The sequence below is a fragment of the Ursus arctos genome, unplaced genomic scaffold (assembly GCF_023065955.2).
Source record: "Ursus arctos isolate Adak ecotype North America unplaced genomic scaffold, UrsArc2.0 scaffold_29, whole genome shotgun sequence".
Classification (NCBI taxonomy): domain Eukaryota; kingdom Metazoa; phylum Chordata; class Mammalia; order Carnivora; family Ursidae; genus Ursus; species Ursus arctos.
The window spans coordinates 29,284,186-29,305,076 of NW_026622974.1; the positions used below are offsets into that span (position 1 = coordinate 29,284,186).

General features: G+C 38.6%; 2 protein-coding genes across 12 annotated transcripts in view; both read left to right on the forward strand.

Annotated features, from left to right (window-relative positions):
- Positions 1–14,138: 14,138 nt before the first annotated feature.
- The window catches only part of MYO6 (myosin VI), a 138,400-nt gene continuing 131,647 nt past the window's right edge, over positions 14,139–20,891 (forward strand). For 9 of the 11 annotated variants that reach the window (XM_044387107.3, XM_026507044.4, XM_026507046.4 and 6 more), the window contains exon 1: positions 14,161–14,377. The gene's annotated coding sequence lies outside the window, so the exon portion shown is untranslated. Of the gene's footprint in view, positions 14,378–20,891 lie in introns of all 11 variants that reach the window. The other 2 variants (XM_057303875.1, XM_044387105.3) reach the window with 1 other exon arrangement.
- LOC113261105 (SEM1 26S proteasome subunit) lies at positions 19,392–19,853 on the forward strand. Its single transcript, XM_026507054.4, has one exon. It carries the CDS (start codon positions 19,484–19,486, stop codon positions 19,718–19,720), a length of 237 nt encoding a protein of 78 aa, XP_026362839.2. The 5' UTR covers positions 19,392–19,483; the 3' UTR covers positions 19,721–19,853.

The window sequence follows — 20,891 nt, forward strand, 5'->3', positions numbered from 1 at the left end:
ATTAGAAAAGAAATTGATCCTTAAATGTTGAATAAATGTTTTGAGTACCTAATTTTGTAGTAGGTGTTGGGGATTTAAAACAGGAAGCCAAACAGATACCATCTTTTCCCTTTGTGGAGCTTCCTTCCAGTGTACTGGAGATGTTTGTTAATCAGCCTCACTAATTAATTTCAGGTAAGTTCCATGCAGGAAAAGCATAAAGCATATTAAGACAATATAGCCCAATCTGGGGAGGTTAGGGAAGTCTTTCCTGAAGATGTTACATTTGAATTATTGGTAGACAAACTGAACAAAGTCTGAGAGGCCAAGTGAAGACTAGTACTTGTTGGCTGTGGAAAGACCCTGAGGTAGAGAGATGTATCACTGTCCTAAATGATAATGGCCTCATTTATTAAGCACCTACTATATATGCCAGACAGAGTTCTCAGCTCTTTAAATGTATGAATTCATTCTTCACAATGACCATATGAAGTATGTACTGTTATTACTCCCAGTTTACAGAGGAACAGACTGAGGTCCAAAGAACTAGATTCCCCAGCAAGGCTGGGCTTTGGACATACCTACCATCTCACCCTAGAATCTAGGTTAGCCTGGCTAAATAAAAGACGATGAAAATAAATAAGATGTCCATATTTTCTTAGAATGAAATATGGCTGGGGTGCCTGGGTGGCTCAGTCAGCTAAGTGGCTGCCTTTGGCTCAGGTCATGATCCCCAGGTCCTGGGATCAAGCCCTGCATCAGGCTCCTTGCTCGATGGGCAGCCTGCTTCTCCCTCTCTCCACTGCATGTGCTCTCTCATGCTCTCTTCTTCAAATAAATAAAATCTTTAAAAAAAAAAAAAAGAAAAGAAATGTAGCTAAATCTTTATTTTGGAAATTGTTGCATGGGGGATCATAGAATTTATTTTTTAGTATGTTTAAACATTTCCATAATTTTAAAAATAAAATTAAAGAAGGCCTGTATAACTGGAGGTAAGAGTAAGGTGGAAGGGTAAGCTGGGACCTGATCATGCAGTGCCTTGAAGACATGTTCAAAATTTTGGTCATTATCCAAAAAGTCACTGAAGCATTTTAAGCAAAGGAATAACATGATCAACTATAAATGTTGACAAGATCCCAATGGCAAGAATGAAAGTGTTAGAGGGGGCCAAGAATAAACACAAGCCTGTACTCTAGTAATTATGAATTACTATAGCTAGAGTATAGGATACAATTATGCCTATGATCATAGGAATGCTAAAACAATAAGACATAATTCGGATATTTCATTTGAAAAGTTCCTTTTAGAAATGTGAAACAAGGGATGACCGGCTGGTTCAGTCGCTGGAGCAGGCAACTCTTGATCTCAGGGTTGTGAGTTTGAGCCCCATGGTGGGTGTAGAGATCATTAAAAAAAAAAAAAAAAAATGCAGTAAGAACAGGAAAGAATGTTCCTTTGTTCCAGTCAAAACTTGGTGGTTTTCTTTATGAACAGATGATTATCAAAAATACGTAAATGTAGGGATGCCCGGCTGGCTCAGTTGGTTGAGCATGTGACTCTTGATCTCAGGGTCTTGAGTTCAAGCTTAGGCATAGAGCTTACTCAGAAAAAAAATGAAAAACCGAATTCAGTAATATTAAAGTGCAGATTTGAAAAAATACTTAAATATCAATGCAATATACAACTGCAAAATTGACAGAAAATGATTAGCTGAAGATACTATTGACAGAAAATTGATTTTTAAAAAATTATTAGGGTGCCTAGGTGGCTCAGTCAGTTGGGTGTCTGCCTTCAGCTTCGGTCATGATCTCAGGGTCGTGGGACCAAGCCCCACATCTGGCTCCCTGATCAACGGGGAGTCTGCTTCTCCCTTTTTCTCTGCTGCTCTCCCTGCTCATGCTCCTTTGCGTGCTCTCTCACTCATGTTCTCTCTCTCAAATAAACAAATCTAAAACAAATAAAAAAATAACAAAACAAAAAAATTATAAAACGTGAAACTACCAAAGAAAAAATACTTAAAAATTTTAAACACCAAAGTGTTATATATATTTTTTAAGATTTTATTTGTTAGAGAGCACAAGAGGAAGAAGCAGGCTTCCCACAGAAAGGAGCCCAACGTGAGACTCAATCCCAGGACCCTGGGATCTTGACCTGAGCCAAAGGCAGACGCTTAACTGACAGCCACCCAGGTGTCCCCAAAGCATTTTATTTTTAAAATATAAACAATAAAAAAGTAAAATTAGCATAAAATATCAATATTCTATTGTCTTAACAGGAAAACTACCTTACCAAAGTAAAATTAAAACAGTTTTACTAGGTCTATTGTTGCCTGACATTTCTAAACACACTTCTTAGAGAAACTGTCCAAAGCACCTGTAACCTAGCTGTGTTTTATATCACTTGCTCTCTTCATTACGTCTCCTTTTGTCTTAGCTAATTTGGGTTTAAGGTGGACACCTAATTTCAAGGAAAGTTTGTAGTAGTATGACCTACCAGATGAAAAACAAAGCCAATCAGATCTGATCATTGGGAATTTATATTCAAAGTAAGAAAAGCATTTGCCAAATGGAATTAGCAAAGAGGACAGTGTGTTAAAATGATCATTTACCTTATTTCTTTTTTTTATTTAAGATTTTATTTATTTATTTGACACAGAGACAGCCAGCGAGAGAGGGAACACAGGCAGGGGGAGTGGGAGAGGAAGAAGCAGGCTCCCAGTGGATGAGCCTGATGTGGGGCTCAATCCCAGAACGCTGGGATCACGCCCTGAGCCAAAGGCAGATGCTTAATGACTGAGCCACCCAGGCACCCCATCATTTACCTTATTTCTAAGATTAGATTTTTTGGAAAACATTTTAACCTCTGAATTAAAGTTACATTTTATCAAGTAAGTGACAAGTTTGCATCAGAATCACCTGAAAGTCTTGATAAAAGACATTTACTGAGCCCCATCCCCAGTTTCTGATTCAGGATTGTCTTCAGTGGGACCTGTAAATTTGCATTTCTAATTTCCTGGCAAGACCACACTTTCGAGAAACACTAATGTGTTTCTTCTTGATAGCATTTTCAGTCAGGTGTGTGAAAACCTCCTGATGCAGGTAAGACTGAGAAAGCTCCAAGCATCAGAACATCTTGGAATCAATGAAATACTTTGTGAAATTACTTGATCATATCTACTCAATAGTACTTTATTTGTAATTAAACGTGAATAACTGAGGCATGTGGTCACACCGCATAGCTTTGCTCTTCTTTAATATGGTCTGGATTTATCTTTCCTTTATGACCTATTTTAACAACTTTGTTTTCGTATTATTCCCCGTGTTCATATAATCTCTACATATAGTAATATATGTATAAAGATGTATTGTTTCCTTATAAAAACTGGGATAATTATATAAACATTTTTCAGTATCCTTCTTTTGTGTCAGCAATATCTTATGAAAATCTATCCAAGCTATCTAGTATAATCAAAGTCAGTTATATGATGGGCCATTATTTATCCCTTTATTCTATCAGTCCTGATATGCTTGGTGAATGCTATTGTTAACGATTACAAGATCTTAGCAGCTTACCCTCCCAAAAAAGTTTTCTTTCTTTGGCCATGCTACATGTCCAAATGAGGAAGGGAGGAGAGTTCTGCTTATTAGTTACTCAGCTACCAGGCTGATGAAGCTCTAGACTGGTACAGGTTTCAATGGCCGCTACAGAGTGGGACGAGAACATGGTGAGCAGCACAGTGACTTAAAGCTTCTACCCAGAAGGGGCACATCACCTCATTCACACTGTACTAGCCAAAGCTGGTTAGGTGACACTCCTAATTTCAAAAGGAATAAAGAAGTTCACTCTTATCATATTTCCAGAATGAGACAAATACTCTTTTAGCAACTTAAGTGACTACCACACTACTATCGGGCATTTGCTTTTGTTTCCAGTTTTTTGCAACTGTGAGCATGTAATATATTCTCTTGTGTTTATTTCTTTATACACTGGTAGTTTTATTTCTTTGGAATGTATTCCCAGGGATTGCTGGATGAAAGATAATATGTATTTTTAGTTTTTATAGATATTATCAGCTTGTATTCCAAATGATTTACATTTCCTCCAGCAATTTATGAAAATATATTTTTTTCTGCATCCCCAACAGCAATAAGTATCATAGCTCTCTTTACTTTCATAAGTCTTGTGCATATAAAGCTGTTTTCATTATTACTTTAGTTTTTTGTTTGTTTAAATTCAATTAGCCAACATATAGTACATCACTAGTTTCAGATACAGTGTTCAATAATACATCAGTTGTGTATAACACCCAGTGGTCACCACATCATGTACCCTCCTTAATGCCCATCACCCAGTTACCCCATCCCTCCACCTCCCCTCCAGCAACCCTCAGCTTGTTTCCCAGAGTCCAGAGTCTCTCATGCTTTGTCTCCCTCTCTGATTTCTTCCCTTCAGTTTTCCCTCCCTTCCCTATATTCCTCTGCACTATTTCTTATATTCCGACATGAGTGAAACCATCTGATTGACTTATTTCACTTAGCATAATACCCTCCAGTTCCACCCATGTTGATGTAGATGGTAGGTATTGATCCTTTCTGATGGCTGAGTAGTATTCCATTGTGTGTGTGTATGTGTATATATATATATATATATATATATATATATATATATATATATATATATACACACATCACATCTTCTTTATCCATTCATCTGTTGATGGACATCTTGGCTCCTCCACAGTTTGGCTATTGTGGACATTGCTGCTATGGACATGGGGGTGCACGCGCCCCTTTGTTTCACTACCTCTGTATCTTTGGGGTAAATACCCAGTAGTGCAATTGTTGGGTCATAGAATAGCTCTGTTTCATTATTACTTTGATTTGCATTTCCCTGATCTGTAAAGTTTGGGCTTTTTTTTTTTTGTAATGGCTGTGCCTATCATCTGTCCATTTTTCCATTAGAGTAGTATTAATCTTTTTCTTTTTTTCTATTAATACTTAAGCCTTATGCATATTACATTGTCATCTATGTTATATGTGTATCTTTTCATAATCTATTATTTGTCTATAGACTTGGTAGTATATTTTTCATACCAAAATTTTTATTTTTATTCATTTTCTGAGTTTTCAGTCTTGAATAACAAGCTCCTTCTTGACTCATGACAATACATATAGTCACATGTTTCTCACAAGATTTTTTTTCGAATGTAAGTAATAAAACTGTCATTTATTTGTGTATAATACAAGAGATACATGGGTTATTGTCTTGAGAATTTTATTTTCCTCCAGATAGTCATTCTGCCAGCATCATTTATTAAAAATCCTTTTTGATAGTAGAACATTTCTATCTTGTCATATGTTAAATCATATTACTAAATATTTATTTCTGAAATTTCAGTTTGGGGGCGCCTGGGTGCCGCAGTCGTTATATGTCTGTCTTCGGCTCAGGGCATGATCCCAGCGTTCTGGGATCGAGCCCCATGTCAGGCTCCTCTGCTGGGAGCCTGCTTCTCCCTCTCCCACTCCCCCTTCTTGTGTTCCATCTCTCGCTGTCTCTCTCTCTGTCAAACAAAGAAATAAAAATCTTCAAAAAAAATAAAATTAAAATTAAAAAAAGAAAGAAAAGAAAGCTACACAAGGCAGATTGTGTCTCTTTTTGCTCACCATTATATCCCCAGCACTTAGCAGTATGTAATACATAGTAGGAGGCTAAGTAATTAATTAATGAAATAAATTATGTAGAAGGCAAGCTTATAAGTTTCTACATATTCTGTTTAATGCTCCTTTCTTCTAGGGGTGCCTGGGTGGCTCAGTCGTTAAGCTTTTCCCCCAACATAGGACTCACAACCCCGAGATGAAGAATTGAATGCTCTACTGACAGGGCCAGCCAGGTGTCTCATCTCACCCTATTTTTAAAAAAGAACTTTTCTATTCAAGAATCATGTCATTCATGACTTTTCTAAGAGAAAGTAACTAAAAATTCAGAAACCTAAAAAAAATACTGAACATTTTTAATTTTTTAAATATAAGCTTCTTTTTGAAGTATATCATGAATTATACAGATTAGGAATGAATGTATAGCTCAATGATTATATAGCCAAGGGAACCCACCTGTGTAATCACCACTGAGGTAAAAAATAGAACATCACCAGCATCCCAAAGCCTGCCACATACCTCTTCTTAATCTTCTAACCCTTTTTAATACATCATTTTGAATAACTAATAAACTAGATAAATTATTTAGATTATCTGATTATTGTTGAGCAAGCATTCATTACCTACACATTCATGATAAGACTATTCATCCTGCCCATTGATGCTGGGTTTGCTCATCTGACTTTCTCTGGCCAATGGAATGTGGGCAGAAGTAGCAGTGTGCCAATTCTGAGTTTAGACTTTAAGAGACACAGTATGTTTCTGACCTCTGACCCGAGGAGAGTATCACTGGACCTTCATCTTGAACCCCAGAATGAGACACTACAACAGAGCTGAATTTACCAGCAGCCTGAATTAGAGTTGTCCCAGGAGAACTATACACTTGCCCAGGAGAAAAATCAATGCTTTTTGTTATATGCCATTGAGATTTGGTTGGCTACACAGCAAAGGCTAACTAATATAATAATCATTTGGTAAATCTCAATAAAGCCTATGTGACTGAACTCAGGTTATTACTCTGTGAAGACATTTAATACTTTGTTCTCTTCAAACTTACGTTTATTGTTAACTGTAGGATAATATTTAACTGACATATTAGACACTTCCTGGTCAGTGATTACTTGATACTTCCTTGAGCTATTTCAAGAAACTACTATTTTTAAAGCAAGAAAACAGCCACTACCAGTGTTTTCATTTATTCAACAAGCATTTTTTTCAGAAGACTGTTGTGTATCACGGATTTGTTTAAACAGTACTCCCCACACCAATCTTTTGTTGTTTTTAAATATTATATATAGTAATTTTATATTGTATAATATCAACTTTGAATATTTAATTCATAACTTTTAGAGAAGATACGATTTATTTTCATTTTGACATTGTTTATAAGATAGCAATATCATAAATGTTTAACACGTGAAACTGAAGGATAACTGGTGAAAATAAAAATGATAAGTATTGTGAAATTGCATTTTAGAAAAATTAGATAAAATGTATATATTCTTTATAAATATTGAATCATCTGTGGAATAGTGATTTAAATTGAAATTCCATATTCCCATGGAGAATTGGGCAAAGCCCCTCATCTCTAATGACAAAGTTTTAAAACGTCCTAAAAAACTCATTTCTGAAGGACCTCCACTCTCAAGAGTATGGACATGCCAGAGCTCAAGTTCGTTCAGCTCAGTTCCATTCCACAAGTATGTACTGAGTGCATGCCTTTTATGCTCAGGCTGATTCTAGATGTCCAAAGATAGGTAATATCTCAGTGAGCTCACAGACGTGTAAAGAAGACATTCAGTATAATATGAAGTGTACTAACATAAAGATCTGCACAAAATATCTCAGTGGGCATTAAATTCAATCTAAGGGTTGAATCATATTAATGATAATGTCTAACTAAGAACGTACCAACCAATCACAGAAAATGATTAACTTATAACCAAGTAGGGATTTATAAAAATATAATTTTGCAGATTTTAAACACCACTAATTCTTTGGTGTATTTTCTTTTTTTTTTTTTTTTTAATTTTATTTATTTATTTGACAGAGACAGCCAGAGAGAGAGGGAACACAGCAGGGGGAGTGGGAGAGGAAGAAGCAGGCTCATGGTGGAGGAGCCCGATGTGGGGCTCGATCCCATAACGCTGGGATCACGCCCTGAGCCGAAGGCAGACGCTTTAACGACTGCGCTACCCAGGCGCCCCTTTTTGGTGTATTTTCTTTTTTTTTTTTTTAAAGATTTTATTTATTTATTCGACAGAGATAGAGACAGCCAGCGAGAGAGGGAACACAAGCAGGGGGAGTGGGAGAGGAAGAAGCAGGCTCATAGCAGAGGAGCCTGATGTGGGGCTCGATCCCATAACGCCGGGGTCACGCCCTGAGCCGAAGGCAGACGCTTAACCGCTGTGCCACCCAGGCGCCCCTGGTGTATTTTCTGAACTACTTATGTAGGATTTGGAGAATGGAACTTTCTGAATTGCGACCCTGAATTCTTTATGCAGATCATCTATTTATAACATATATATTTATGGTTTCCTGTCTTAAAATTTAATTTGGTCTTGTTTTTCTACTTTCTCAAAGCTTCTTTAAATTGTTCATTTGATTTTTAAAATTAGATAATACCCATAAATTCAAGTGTAATCATTTATTTGTAATATGCAAGAAAAACAGATATTCAACTACTTTTCTCATTATATTCCTAAACTATAGCAGGAAGACTTCTGTAGCCTAGGAACAATTTTTAGAAGTTATATGTTTTTACATAAGTTTCTATGAATTTTTTAGTACTCAGAATTCATCAAAACAATATAAAAAGAAATTCTTTTTTTTTTTTTTTAAAAGATTTTATTTATTTATTTGACAGAGATAGAGACAGCCAGCGAGAGAGGGAACACAAGCAGGGGGAGTGGGAGAGGAAGAAGCAGGCTCATAGCGAAGGAGCCTGATGTGGGACTGGATCCCATAACGCCGGGATCACGCCCTGAGCCGAAGGCAGACGCTTAACCGCTGTGCCACCCAGGCGCCCCATAAAAAGAAATTCTATAATTGACTTCTTATACTAACTATACTGTTTAAAACAAAGCTAATTTCAAATAAGTTTTAGCATTGATTTTATTTTTAAAGATTTTTTTTCTTGCTCAAATATATATATATATATATATATATATATATATATATATATATATATATATATTTACAAACTTCTCTAGCATGTAGCAAATTCAAAATTAATCATGGGTGTATTCTTTTAAATGTATTTGTTTACATTACCTATTGGTGGGATTGGTACTATGTTGTTTGTAAACTTCTTTTTAGTTTGCAAAATGCTTTCATTTTTTCATTCTCTTATTTAATCATTTCCCTGAGCAGGAGGTATTATTATCATTGCTATTTTATTGATGAGTAAATTGAGTCTCAGTGAGATCAAATGACTTATACAGGTCACAGGCCTGGAGAGCCAGACCTGGAACCTGTTTCCTTCTCACACTATTCACTTCATTTATATACGTTTAAATGTAATTCTGCACTTCCAGAATGCCTTCACTCATTTGCTTTCTTTTAATTTCTACAATTTGGTCAGGTTACATCTAACCCATTTAAGTCTGAAAAAAATAACTGACTCTTCTTTGTCCTTTTACAAATTACTGCATTGAGCTGAAGATCACTGAATATGGCAAATTAGATGGAAGATTTTTCTAAAAAAAGATTCATTTATTTTAGAGAGAGAGAGAGAGAGAAAGCATGTGTGGAGGGGTAGAGGGAGGGCTACAGGGAGAGGGAGAGAGAGAACCCCAACAGACTCCCCACTGAGTGTGGCGCCTGAAGTGGGGCTCAATCTCGAGACCCTGAGATCATGACCCGAGCAGAAATCAAGAGTTGGGCGCTCAACTGACTGAGCTACCCAGGCACCCCAGATTTTTTCTTTTTAAGATTTTAAGTAATCTCTGCACCCAACGTGGGGCTCTAATGTAAAAGCCTGATATCAAGAGTTGCGTACTCTACTGACTGAGCCAGCCAGGTGCCCTTGGAAGATTGTTTTTAAGACATTTGACAGTTAAGTGTTTGAGGTGATGATCTTTGGTCACACTTGTGCATTGTTTCAGTTTTAAGTATAATGCTACTAGAACAATTCAGGAAAAGCTAGTTGGGAGTTTAAATAAGGGAAACCATAGTTACAGAAATTTCCAGGAGACAGAATGATAAAAAATGTGTGGTGATCTGGTTAAGAAAAAAATTTTAGGGGCGCCTGGGTGGCACAGCAGTTAAGCGTCTGCCTTCGGCTCAGGGTGTGATCCCGGTGTTATGGGATTGAGCCCCACATCAGGCTCCTTCGCTATGAGCCTGCTTCTTCCTCTCCCACTCCCCCTGCTGTGTTCCCTCTCTCACTGGCTGTCTCTATCTTTGTCAAATAAATAAATAAAATCTTTAAAAAAAAAAAAAGAAAAAAATTTTAAAGTACCTGTTGGGGCTCAGTCAATTAATCGCCCGACTCTTGATATCAGGGTTGTGGGTTCAAGGCCCACGTTGGACTCCACGAAAAAAAATCCGACAAAGTATCTGTTGATAAATGATATTTCAGCCTTAATTTTAGTCTTTTATATTGAAAATATTTCTAAAATATATTAGGCTACTTTCTTTCTAGGGTAAGTTCAGGAATGATGTTTAAAACATCATTCAATCTTTTTAACAAAATCATTTATGACTTTACAGGGATCATCAAACATTAGTTTTTCATGATAAAGTATGGGAGATGCAGATGTTGATGATGTATGAAGATGGGCTACGATATATCCTAAGGAAAAAATCCCAAGACTATCTCTTTAGGGATCTGCCTCTTTCCTGTAATTTATTTCCCTATAAATTCCAGATGATTACTATTAGTGCAACCTTACTGATAACTGAGGCAATGAAAACATTTCTTTTAGAAGTTATAGTGTTGCAAATACTTCACTAATTCATTAACTAAGCACTTGAGCACCTATTTATTCCTTTTTGTAAGATAGGGATAATGATAGAACTTTTCTATATTAATTGGGGTTCTTGGTTGAAAGCAACGGAAACAAACTCTGGCTAAATTATCCAGAAGAATGTATTGGAAAAGTATCATGTAGCTCACACAATCACTGGGGATGATGGAGAATTGTGTAAGATGTGCAGGACCATTCATTTAGGATGACACTGTCAGCACTGTCGTGACCAGACCTAGGTTGCCACAGTTATCTACACCACTGTGAATTATCTCTATCTCTGTTTGCATCATGTTGTCCAGATATCAAGTTTCAGGTGAGAGCATCCAACTGAGCTAACCTAGGTCTCATGCCATCACTATGCCATAGTAGCCAGATAATGGGGAGAAGGTCTTTGGCCAAACTCAATTTCCAAAGTGTGAGGTGGGCCCTGCTCCCACCAAGACTCAAAATTAAGAATTCTTGGGACGCCTGGGTGGCTCAGTTGGTTAAGCATCTGCCTTCAGCTCAGGTCATGATCCTAGGGTCCTTGGGATTGAGTCCGATTGGGCTCCCTGCATTGGGCTCCTTGCTCAGTGGGGAGCCTACTTCTCCCTCTGTCTGCCACTTTCCCTCTCTGATAAATAAATAAATAAATAAATAAATAAATAAATAAATAAATAAATAAAATCTTAAAAAAATTTTTTTTTAAAAAATTAAGAATTCTCCACAAATAGAATGGGACTTAAGAAGCTAGGCAGGCAAAAAGCACATCCTCATTGTATTACCTTATAGGCCTCTGAGAATTTATTGGGATAATTTATGTAAAGTGCTTGGTATAGTACAAGCATGCAACATTCAATACATTTCAGCAGTTACTATAATTCAGTGAGCGAGGTATTGTGTTCATCTCTAGGAATAAGAAAAGAATAATAGGCAAAATTTCTAATGAAAAAGCTTAGTATTTCGGAGAGTTGTTAGAGGGAAACATAAATATAAAAATGTAATGATAATACCATTTAATAAGTGCTACAATATAGGTGTAAAGTGGGTGTTTTGGAAAACAGAGAAAAGAAAAACAAATTCTGCCAGAGTCAGGACAAAGGAAATAACAGACTGAGTTTTGATGACTGAGAGGAGCATTATAAAAGGACTGGGCATGTTTGCAGTCAGGGTAAGTTCAGGATTGTGAAGGATTCTGTAATCATATAAATGAGTTTTAACTGATTTGAAAGTCATCAGGATTTGGTAGAGGAGATGACATAATCAGATTTAAGAGGAGGGATAACTCTAGGAGTGGAAAGAGAACGGACTAGAAAGAGCAGAGGCAGTGTGAAGAGTTTAGATGCTGTGACAGTTGCGGGATACGTAAAGTATCAATAGTGAAATAAGTATTGGAAGAGGTATGTGCAACGAGTGCCAAGAGAGAGATGAAAAAGACCACCAAATTGCACCTAAGCTTTGGATAAGGGGGTTAATGAAAACTTCTCTTTCTTTTCCCTTTTTTAAAGTTTATTTTTTTATTTAGGTAATCTCTACACACAAGGTGGGGCTTGAACTCACCACCCTGAGATCAAGAGCTGCATGCTCTTCTCACTGAGTCAATCAGGTGCCCCGGGAAAACTTCTTAGAGGGGACAAATAGTTTTTGTTCTAAAGGATTCATTGGATTTAGCCTGGCAACACTCCAATATCAAAAAGGGCATAACTGTCTTTTCTGAACACATCAGCACTTCAAAATGGCTTGTGTAAAGTACAAGAAATGGAGAAAGGCAGTGGGTGGAAATGAGATTGGATAGGTAAGCAGGGCTGAGACAGTGGTCCAAAATGCAAATGATTCCAAAGACAAGCAAGTAACTGTGTGAAGAAGCCCGGTTTAGGACAGCTTAAGGGGGGATTTAGGACAGTGATGAACTGAGGAACAATGAAAAGGCATTAAAATGCAATTAAGAGAAAAGGCAAGAGAAATCCCCACTGTGCTTCTTCAACAAAAACAGTATAAGGATCACATAACACATCTTAATTAATTTGGATTTTATACTAAGGGTAGTAGAATATCACTACAGGAGTTTAAAAAGAGGAGTATGTAGACTTTTATAAAATATAAACCTGGTGGCAATGTAGAGACCGGATTAGAAGGGGACAGGATTGCAGCCTGGTTAAATGGTTAGGTGGCTAAACCAGTATGCAAAATTTGAAATGATGGTGGCTTGAAATAAGATAATGTTAGTGGCTATTAGGAAGAATTGGATACATTCGAGATATATGGAGCTTGAAACAAAGGGACCCTGTAATAGAAGTGGGGAAAAAGGAGAGCGAGAGAGAGAAAATCACAAGTTATTACTCGCAATAAACTATATCAGCTTCTATTGGTCTGCCATAGCCTTTTAATCTTAAATCCAAAATGAAATCAAAACAGTGAACTGAAATTACTCTCTCCTTATTCTTTTTTTCCAATTTGTTTTTAAATGTAGTTTTATATACTTAAGATTTACCTCCTGGCAATCAGGAATTAAATTTCTGTGATTGCTGTAAATTATTTCCTCTCTTGGTTTCTCTTCCTCTTTCTCACTTCCCTATTTTATTCCCTGTATTTTCTTGTTTTAGTTGTATGCTAAAATTTCTCACCATAACTTAGCTTTCCCACCAAAAGAATCGTGGAAAAACTGAGAATCTGAAACTTGTCTCATCAGAATCTTATAGATTTCCTGGTTTCCTAGCTGCTACTCCGAAACTTTAAGGAAAAAAGTGTAATTCTCATGTGTAGATACTCTTTAACTTTTTTCACCGGAGACATTTAGCATTACAATCAATCATTACCATTGCCTTTTCTTAAGCTTCTTTTCGTTGTAAAGGCGACCCGTGTTTTCATCATCTAATTCAATTTTGCATAGCTACTTCGTATTTAATTTTCAAATATGATTCACAGTATGTCACTTACAAAACCAGTAAAATTTAAACGACAGAACAGATCGGGTTCTAGTAAGTAAATGTGGTCCGGCCGCCAGAGAAATACAAAATTTCCATTTCAGACCCTCTCCTACCCAAAGCAGAATAGCAAGGTTGCTCCCACCGCAGCGCAGCCCAGCGGCCCCCGTCCCCCCTCCGCCAAGCCGAGCCGGACCGGAGCCTAGTTAGCAGCCGTTCTTCCCTCTGCAACAACGCGGCGTCGTTCCTGCCCATCCTCTACTAAAACGCGGGGTCCTCGCCCCCCCGCCTGAACAACCGTCTCCCTCCGTGAACAGATTCTTGCTGTTGCCGGACTGCACGGTCACCGAATCCAGACCGGAGAGAACTTGCTTTGCAAGGGCTGAGACCACCGCGGCGAAGGAGGCCGTCTCGCAGGGGGGGGAACAAGGACTGTCGGCTGCGCCCGAGGCGGTCCCTTCTCGCGCTCTAGCGCGCCCGCCTCAGCCCCGGAGGCTCTGCGCTGCGGGCCCGGGGAGAGCGAAGGGGTGGGGCGGCCGCGGGCGCCGAGAGCCCTTTCCCGGAGCGCGCGCCCGCGCGCCCGGTCGTCCCGCCCCGGCCCGCGGCGCCCCCGCCCCCTTGGGCGCTCCGTAGCCGTGACGTGCGCGCGGCGGGGCAGGGGACTCGGCTGGGCGCCGGCCGGCGGGCGGAGACGGACCCGGGATCTGTCCGAGCAGGAAGCTAGCAGGATCCCGGTGGCCGTCGCCCGTCTCAGAGCTTGTCCACGTCGTCGCCCTTTTCGCTCGACTTCATCACCTTTCACCCCGCCCTCCACCGCTCCGGCCACAGGTAGCCTCGCTGCCGCGCACCTGCCCTCGCGTCCGCACCGGTGAGTGACGCGGAGCCCGGCTTCGGGGCGTGAGCGTCAGGGCCTCGCTGTCCCGGCCCGCCCTGCTTCGGGGCTTCCTCGGGCCGTCCGGGGGCGGACGGCTGGTTTCACCTCCCGAGGACGCGTGTAGGTGAAGCAGGTGATGGTGGGCCCGGCCGGCGGCTCACTAGTGCCAGGGCTGGTTCTCATTTCCACAGGACACTGAGAGTCTCCTTTAGTGGGTTTATCTTCACAAAGATACCTTTGTGTATCTGCTGTAGCTCCCAGGTAGAAGGAGGGCACTCAGGGGACCCACTCTGACTTGGACACACCGTAATATTTTTAAGTAAACAAGCTTCAAATTCAGTGTAGGGATAGTGCCGCTTGTTCTGAGATGAGAGGGTCAGGTGCCAACCACCATTAAATTAATAGTTTGATCGTGGAGGAGACTAGGTTGGGACTCTCTAAACGCTATAATTTTAGTCTTTAGGTTGTCCAGTACTTTGAGTATGTTAATTTGTATAGGGGCTACTGAACAAGCTTTTTATATTTGTTAATTTCCAAAAACTCCTTAAAACTATTAAAATACTTCAACTCCGGGATTTTAAGTAGAAAATGATTTGGTAGGGTTATTACTAGAACATCCGTGTCGGAAATACTGTTTCTCGGGGCGCCTGGGTGGCTCAGTCGTTGAGCGTCTGCCTTCCTCCCAGGGTCCTGGGATGGAGCCCCACATCAGGCTCCCTGCTCCACTGGGAGCCTGCTTCTTCCTCTCCCACTCCCCCTGCCTGTGTTCCCTCTCTCGCTGGCTGTGTCTCTTTCTGTCAAATAAAATCTTAAAAAAAAAAAAAAAAAGGGAAATGCTATTTCTATACAGTTTAAGAAAACAGGTTATATTTTATTTGGCATAAAGTTGTGGTGGACGAATGCTTACATCCTAATCTACAGATATTAGTGAACAACTAGGAGCACTGTCCCAGCTTCACAGATTGCTGTGCATGCTAAGTAAGTTTCATTTGCTGATATGCTCTGAAGTTGTAGATACAGTGTATCTAAATATAGTCAGGGTTTGAAAGTTCTAGAAATTCCTAAGATTTAGTTGAAACCATTCACACCATAAAATGTGAATCTTGAACTTGGGCTGGAGTGGTCATGGTACAAAGGTTGGCAGCAAAACGCCATATCTGTACAAATTAACTAAACTTCATAGATATCTTGGGTTGTGGTTTTACAATTGGAAATTGTTTAGTGAAAAAATTACCTTGGTGTTTTTTATCATTAATTTTTGAAACATTACAATTTGGGCTATAGCCAGAGCTTGAAACAATGCAGCCATTCAAAATAACTCATTGACTTTTAAATATCCAGCTCATTTTGAGTACTTTAAGTTGCTCAGGAATTATATGCACAGTGGTAAACAAGCCGTTTTAGTCTTAGGCAGATATGCTTATTGCGTTTGTATGTTCCATGTGACATATTGTTCTCCCAGTTTGAGTTACATTTTCGTTTTCAAAAACTAATTTTGAAAGAGAGTAACAGAAGTAATGAATGACTTTAAGAAAAGATTATCATGATTAAAAACTCTAAATATATATTATATAAAACTGTAATATACATATATTCTTCATTAGTGTCTAGAAACACGAGCAAGGAAAATGTAATGAGCTATTGCAATATTTAATGTAAATTAATGCAAGGTATTAAAAACAGAGATCATAAATCGTAACCCCATGGCGCTTATCTGAAGTGGATTTTTTTCCCCTGTGTTTATGTTTATGTGATCAAGTTTTAAAATAACAGAGGCCAGGAAACCTGAGAGAGGCTGAAGGCTCTTTTCTCATCCTGTTGTGACTTTGCCTGGAGACTGTGGTGTATCATGTAGCCCATTGTTTAGATAACTGGGCTGTCTCTGGGTTCTAAAGTACAGCTCTTTTCAGAAAGTTTTCAAATTTTTGACCATGTGAGGTTTGAATAAATACAAGCATCCAAAACATTTTTTAGAAAATTAACCCGTTTTCACTGTTGATAATTGAAGCTTCATTTTGATATTTAAAAATGTCAGTTTTAAAAAGTTTTCTAACCTCTGTGAATTTTTCATTTTTGTATATTAAAACATTTTTGGTAAAAGACTGAAAAAGGTATTGCAGCTCTAATAATTCTCATACAGTTTGTGATCCCCTTAATGAGGTACTTCATAATAATTTCTGAACTTTAATAGGATAAGATCATCACCCCCTTTATGAGGGATCTGCCGTAATCAGAACACTAACTGAGGGATTTGATCTACAAAATAATTTTCGGGGTTGGTGGTCTTGTCCTTTTACTCATGAAGAAATTTAAGCTTAGTGAATTAAATATTTGCTCAAGGTCTTACAACTCCAGAGGAACAAAGTCTGGATTCACACCTAAGTTGTTGTCTTTTTTTTTTTTTTTATAATTTTTTTTTTTTTAAGATTTTATTTATTCTACAGAGATAGAGACAGCCAGGGGGAGTGGGAGAGGAAGAAGCAGGCTCATAGCGGAGGAGCCTGATGTGGGGCTCGATCCCAGAACGCTGGGATCACGCCCTGAGCCGAAGGCAGACGCTTAACCGCTGTGCCACCCAGGCACCCCACACCTAAGTCTTCTGACCATGAAACCCCTGTTTTTTCCACCCGACCAGGTTGCCTTGATCTCAGTTCCTTTGGTAGACTGTTCAAATAAACCTGCAGAACTGGTATTGTGTTAAAAAATGTAACTTGAAGAAGGCACACAGGAGTGAGGACGATACAGGTCATGAATGTGGTTCTGAAACTAATGTTGAATTTTCTGTTTTTTTCATTCTTAAGGTGACAACTTTGAACAGTGGCGTGGGGTTGCTTTATCATTTCCTATGTAAATTCCAGAATATTATATAATTAGTGCACTTTTTATTTTGATGGGTTTATAGGAATTAGAATTAGGCTGTAATGTAACGCTGGTTTTCATTGTAGATAAAATGGATAGTACAGTGTTCCTGTTTCAGATAGAACTTTATATTTTCCTCAAATGAGATTGATTGTTGCCCATATATACAATAGCTGTCTTTTAAATATTACACAGTTAACTTCATAATCCTTGTGAGGGGGCTTGTTTTCAAAGTATGATTAAATTCTCACCTGTACTATTAGGGCAATTTTTTTATGGCCTGTGTTAATTTCAGGAATGTCCCTTGAGCTATAATAGACATAAAAGACAAAAATGAGCACACGAAGTCCATCTTTTGTAACAAAGTAGGAGTCATTTCAGCAGTAGAATGTCTTTGGGTAAATGAGAAGAAAAATGGTAAGGCTGAGTTGGGTGACTGTGTTTACAGGTGTTTCATTATTTGATTTGAACTATTAAGAATTTTGCATCCTAGGGATACTCATATTCAACTGTAAGTACAAAACCATCATCCAAGAGCTTAATATAAATTATTAATGGACGATCTGTAACACCCCTGCTTGTGTGTGTATATGCATGTGTAGATAATTAAGAACTAACTAAGGTCAAATAAGCTTAAATTCTATTTTTGAGGCCTTATATAATATTCAGAGGAACCAGAAAGTTTAGCATTTAAAACAGCTATGCTTTTATTTGACAAATTTAGTGGAATATTAGTAATCTTAAAATATAAATATTAGAATATTTTTCTGTTTATGGTTTTGAAAAATAAACTTTTCATATTTAGTATAAGAATGACATGGTAATTCGAGAAATGACCACAAGTCCACAAGAAGTTCTCCCTGTAAGTGAAGCATAGACTGTAAAACCAGAAGAACCAATCCGGCATCTTTAGAAATCCTGCTAGTGTTAAAGAGAAGGGAAGTCCTTTTCTATACTGAAGGCATGCCTCCAGTGAAACCAAAATACTGAAGAACATTCCTTGGGTGATATTCACCCAGGTGAATATTTATATCCAGGCTGAGTAATATGCACAAAGGAAGGCGGTGCTCTTGACAAAACCACAGGCATCTTTCATGTAAGTTACGTCACTTGTTATTTTATTCAAGGTAACCTGCTGCTTAACCTTTACAAGGTAAGGTATTGCATATAGCAGAATTTTAAAATTTCTGTTATATGTGGATAAACATCTTTTTCAACAAATATTTACTGAGGGCCTACTGTGTTTGAAATATGACTGTAGGTGGGACCTGGTTCTTCTTTGTACTGGCAGATCTTTGGATCTAGGAAATATAAAGAGTGGCAGAGACAAAAAGAAAGATGAGTAGAAATACCAATTTAAAATCTGATGGCGTTTATATCAAATTTAACAGCTTACATTCGTATGGCACTTTATTGTTCTGGAAATCGTTTTATGTACATTTGGTCCTTAAAACAACTTGTTGAAGTAGATGTGGTAAACTTACTCTTATTCTGCAGATGAGAAAATGGAGACAAAAACATTAAACACCTTGTTCAAGGTTTCATATGTGGCTGCTTAGAAGCATAGCTGAGAGTGGAACTTCTGTGTATTCCGTAGTAGATCATAATTATCTTCTAGGTGTTAGAATTAACCTCTTAACGGGCACTTATTTCATTTTGTGGCTTCAATTCGGATGGTTCCAGAAATTCTGAAAAGTCAGCATCACTAAAGTGATAATTGTTAAATTGTTACTAGGTTTGTTTTTGTTTTTGTTTGAATGTCAGGGAGGAGATGAACATGAGGCATTATTATGGGACTCCTTTAACATTTTTACTAGATTAATGGAACTGAGGTTGGTAATTAACTTTTCTCACTGGAGAGTTTTTAAAGATTTTTCTATTTTAGAGAGAGCTTGCTCACACATGTGAGTGAGCGAGCATGGGGGGGAACAAAGAGAGAGGGGGAGAAAGAGAGAGAGTCTGAAGCTGACTCTTTGCTGAGTGCAGAGCTGCAAGCAGGGCTCGATCTCAGATCCTGACCTGAGCTGAAACCGAGAGTTGTCACTTAACCAACTGTGCCACCCAGGAGCCCCTGGTTGGAGAGTTTTTAAAGGAAAGCACACAATTTGTTTTAAAAAAGAAAGGAGAGCTCTGTGGTAGAGCTGGCTTCAGAGGTGGCAGCAGTGTTGCTGTCTTCTGTGGGGAAAGGGGGATTTCCAACTTTCCTCTCAGCCTGAGAGGTTTTCAGTGGAGAGGGTCGCCATGTTAGAGAAAAAGCAGCCCGTAGACTTGGAACTCATGGAGGAAGACTGGGCTGGTTTAGATGAAGATGAAGATACACATGTGTGGGAGGATGATTGGGATGATGACAATGTAGAGAATGACTTCCCCAGTCAATTAGGAGCGGAAATACAGAAACATGGTTATAAGGTGGAGATCTCATGGCATCCAGAAGAATTGTTGAAGCAACCTAAACTTGAACTGTTTACTAAATTCTAGGACAGAGAATCCAGGATGGGACACTTAAAAAAATAATGTTTATTTTATTACCTGCTTGGATTTATTTTTTTTGTCACACACACACACACACACACACACACACACAATGTTTGCTCTTAAAAAAAAAGAAAAATATTCTGGGGGAACTTTGAAAATAACTTTTGTTACTTGGCACATTGGTATTGATCTGATAATTATGCTTGTTTTTGTGGAGATTCACTAATGAGCTAAGGTGTGTCTGCATTGGTACCATTATGCCTTCATTCGTTCGACAAATATTTGAGTGTCTGCCATGAGCCATACGCTGTTCTAAGGGCTGATGATACACTGATAAGTTAAGACCAAGTTCCTGTGCTGAGTGACATTTTATTGTTGTTTTGAATTAAGTTAATTATAGGCTCTTCTTACTAATATGTAATCAACAGGGCTGACCCTAAAGTTGGGAAAGAGATAATTGTGAAAGTGGTGCAATTTGAGGGTTACTAAAAGACTCATTTACTCCAAAATATTCTACTCCTGGCCTTCAGTCCACTGTTACCAATCTGCTCCTGATAAGTAAGAGGACATTCCATCTTTTATCAGTCTCAGGAACACAAGGCTGAGAGAAAATAAAGGGGACCTAGGGTTGATATATTGGGTTAGCAGCTATTGTTTATTGAGTTTTTGCTATATGTTAGTGTGTCAGGCAAGTACTTTATGTACATTATCTCAGTTAATCACTACATGACTGACTTTAGTGCATTTGACATTATGACCCACAATTTACGGATTGGGAAGCTGAGGCATAAGATATTAAATTTGCTCGAGCTTACAGCCAGGACTTGGTATTTGGATGTACTTAGCATGCAGTAGGTAAGAGTTTAGAAAGAGTACTGATACACACAGACTTGTGATGTCCTACCAGTGTGTGATGGCATACAGTGTAGGTGGAAGGCCTTGGTGAGTGATGGGTGGGGAGTCAGGAGGGCTTGTTGTGGAGAGGGAGTGGCCAAGGGAGGGTTATTGCTTGTTTAACTGCTTGGCCCTAAGGCTCAATTCTTTTTGTGGCAGTTCTGAAGCTCCAGAGTTCTATTTCCATACAAGTGCTTGCTTACCCAGTTTACAGGTAAGAGGGGCTGGCAGACCGGAGATGATCCTGGTTTTGCCAGTCATGGCTGTAGTCAGATTACTT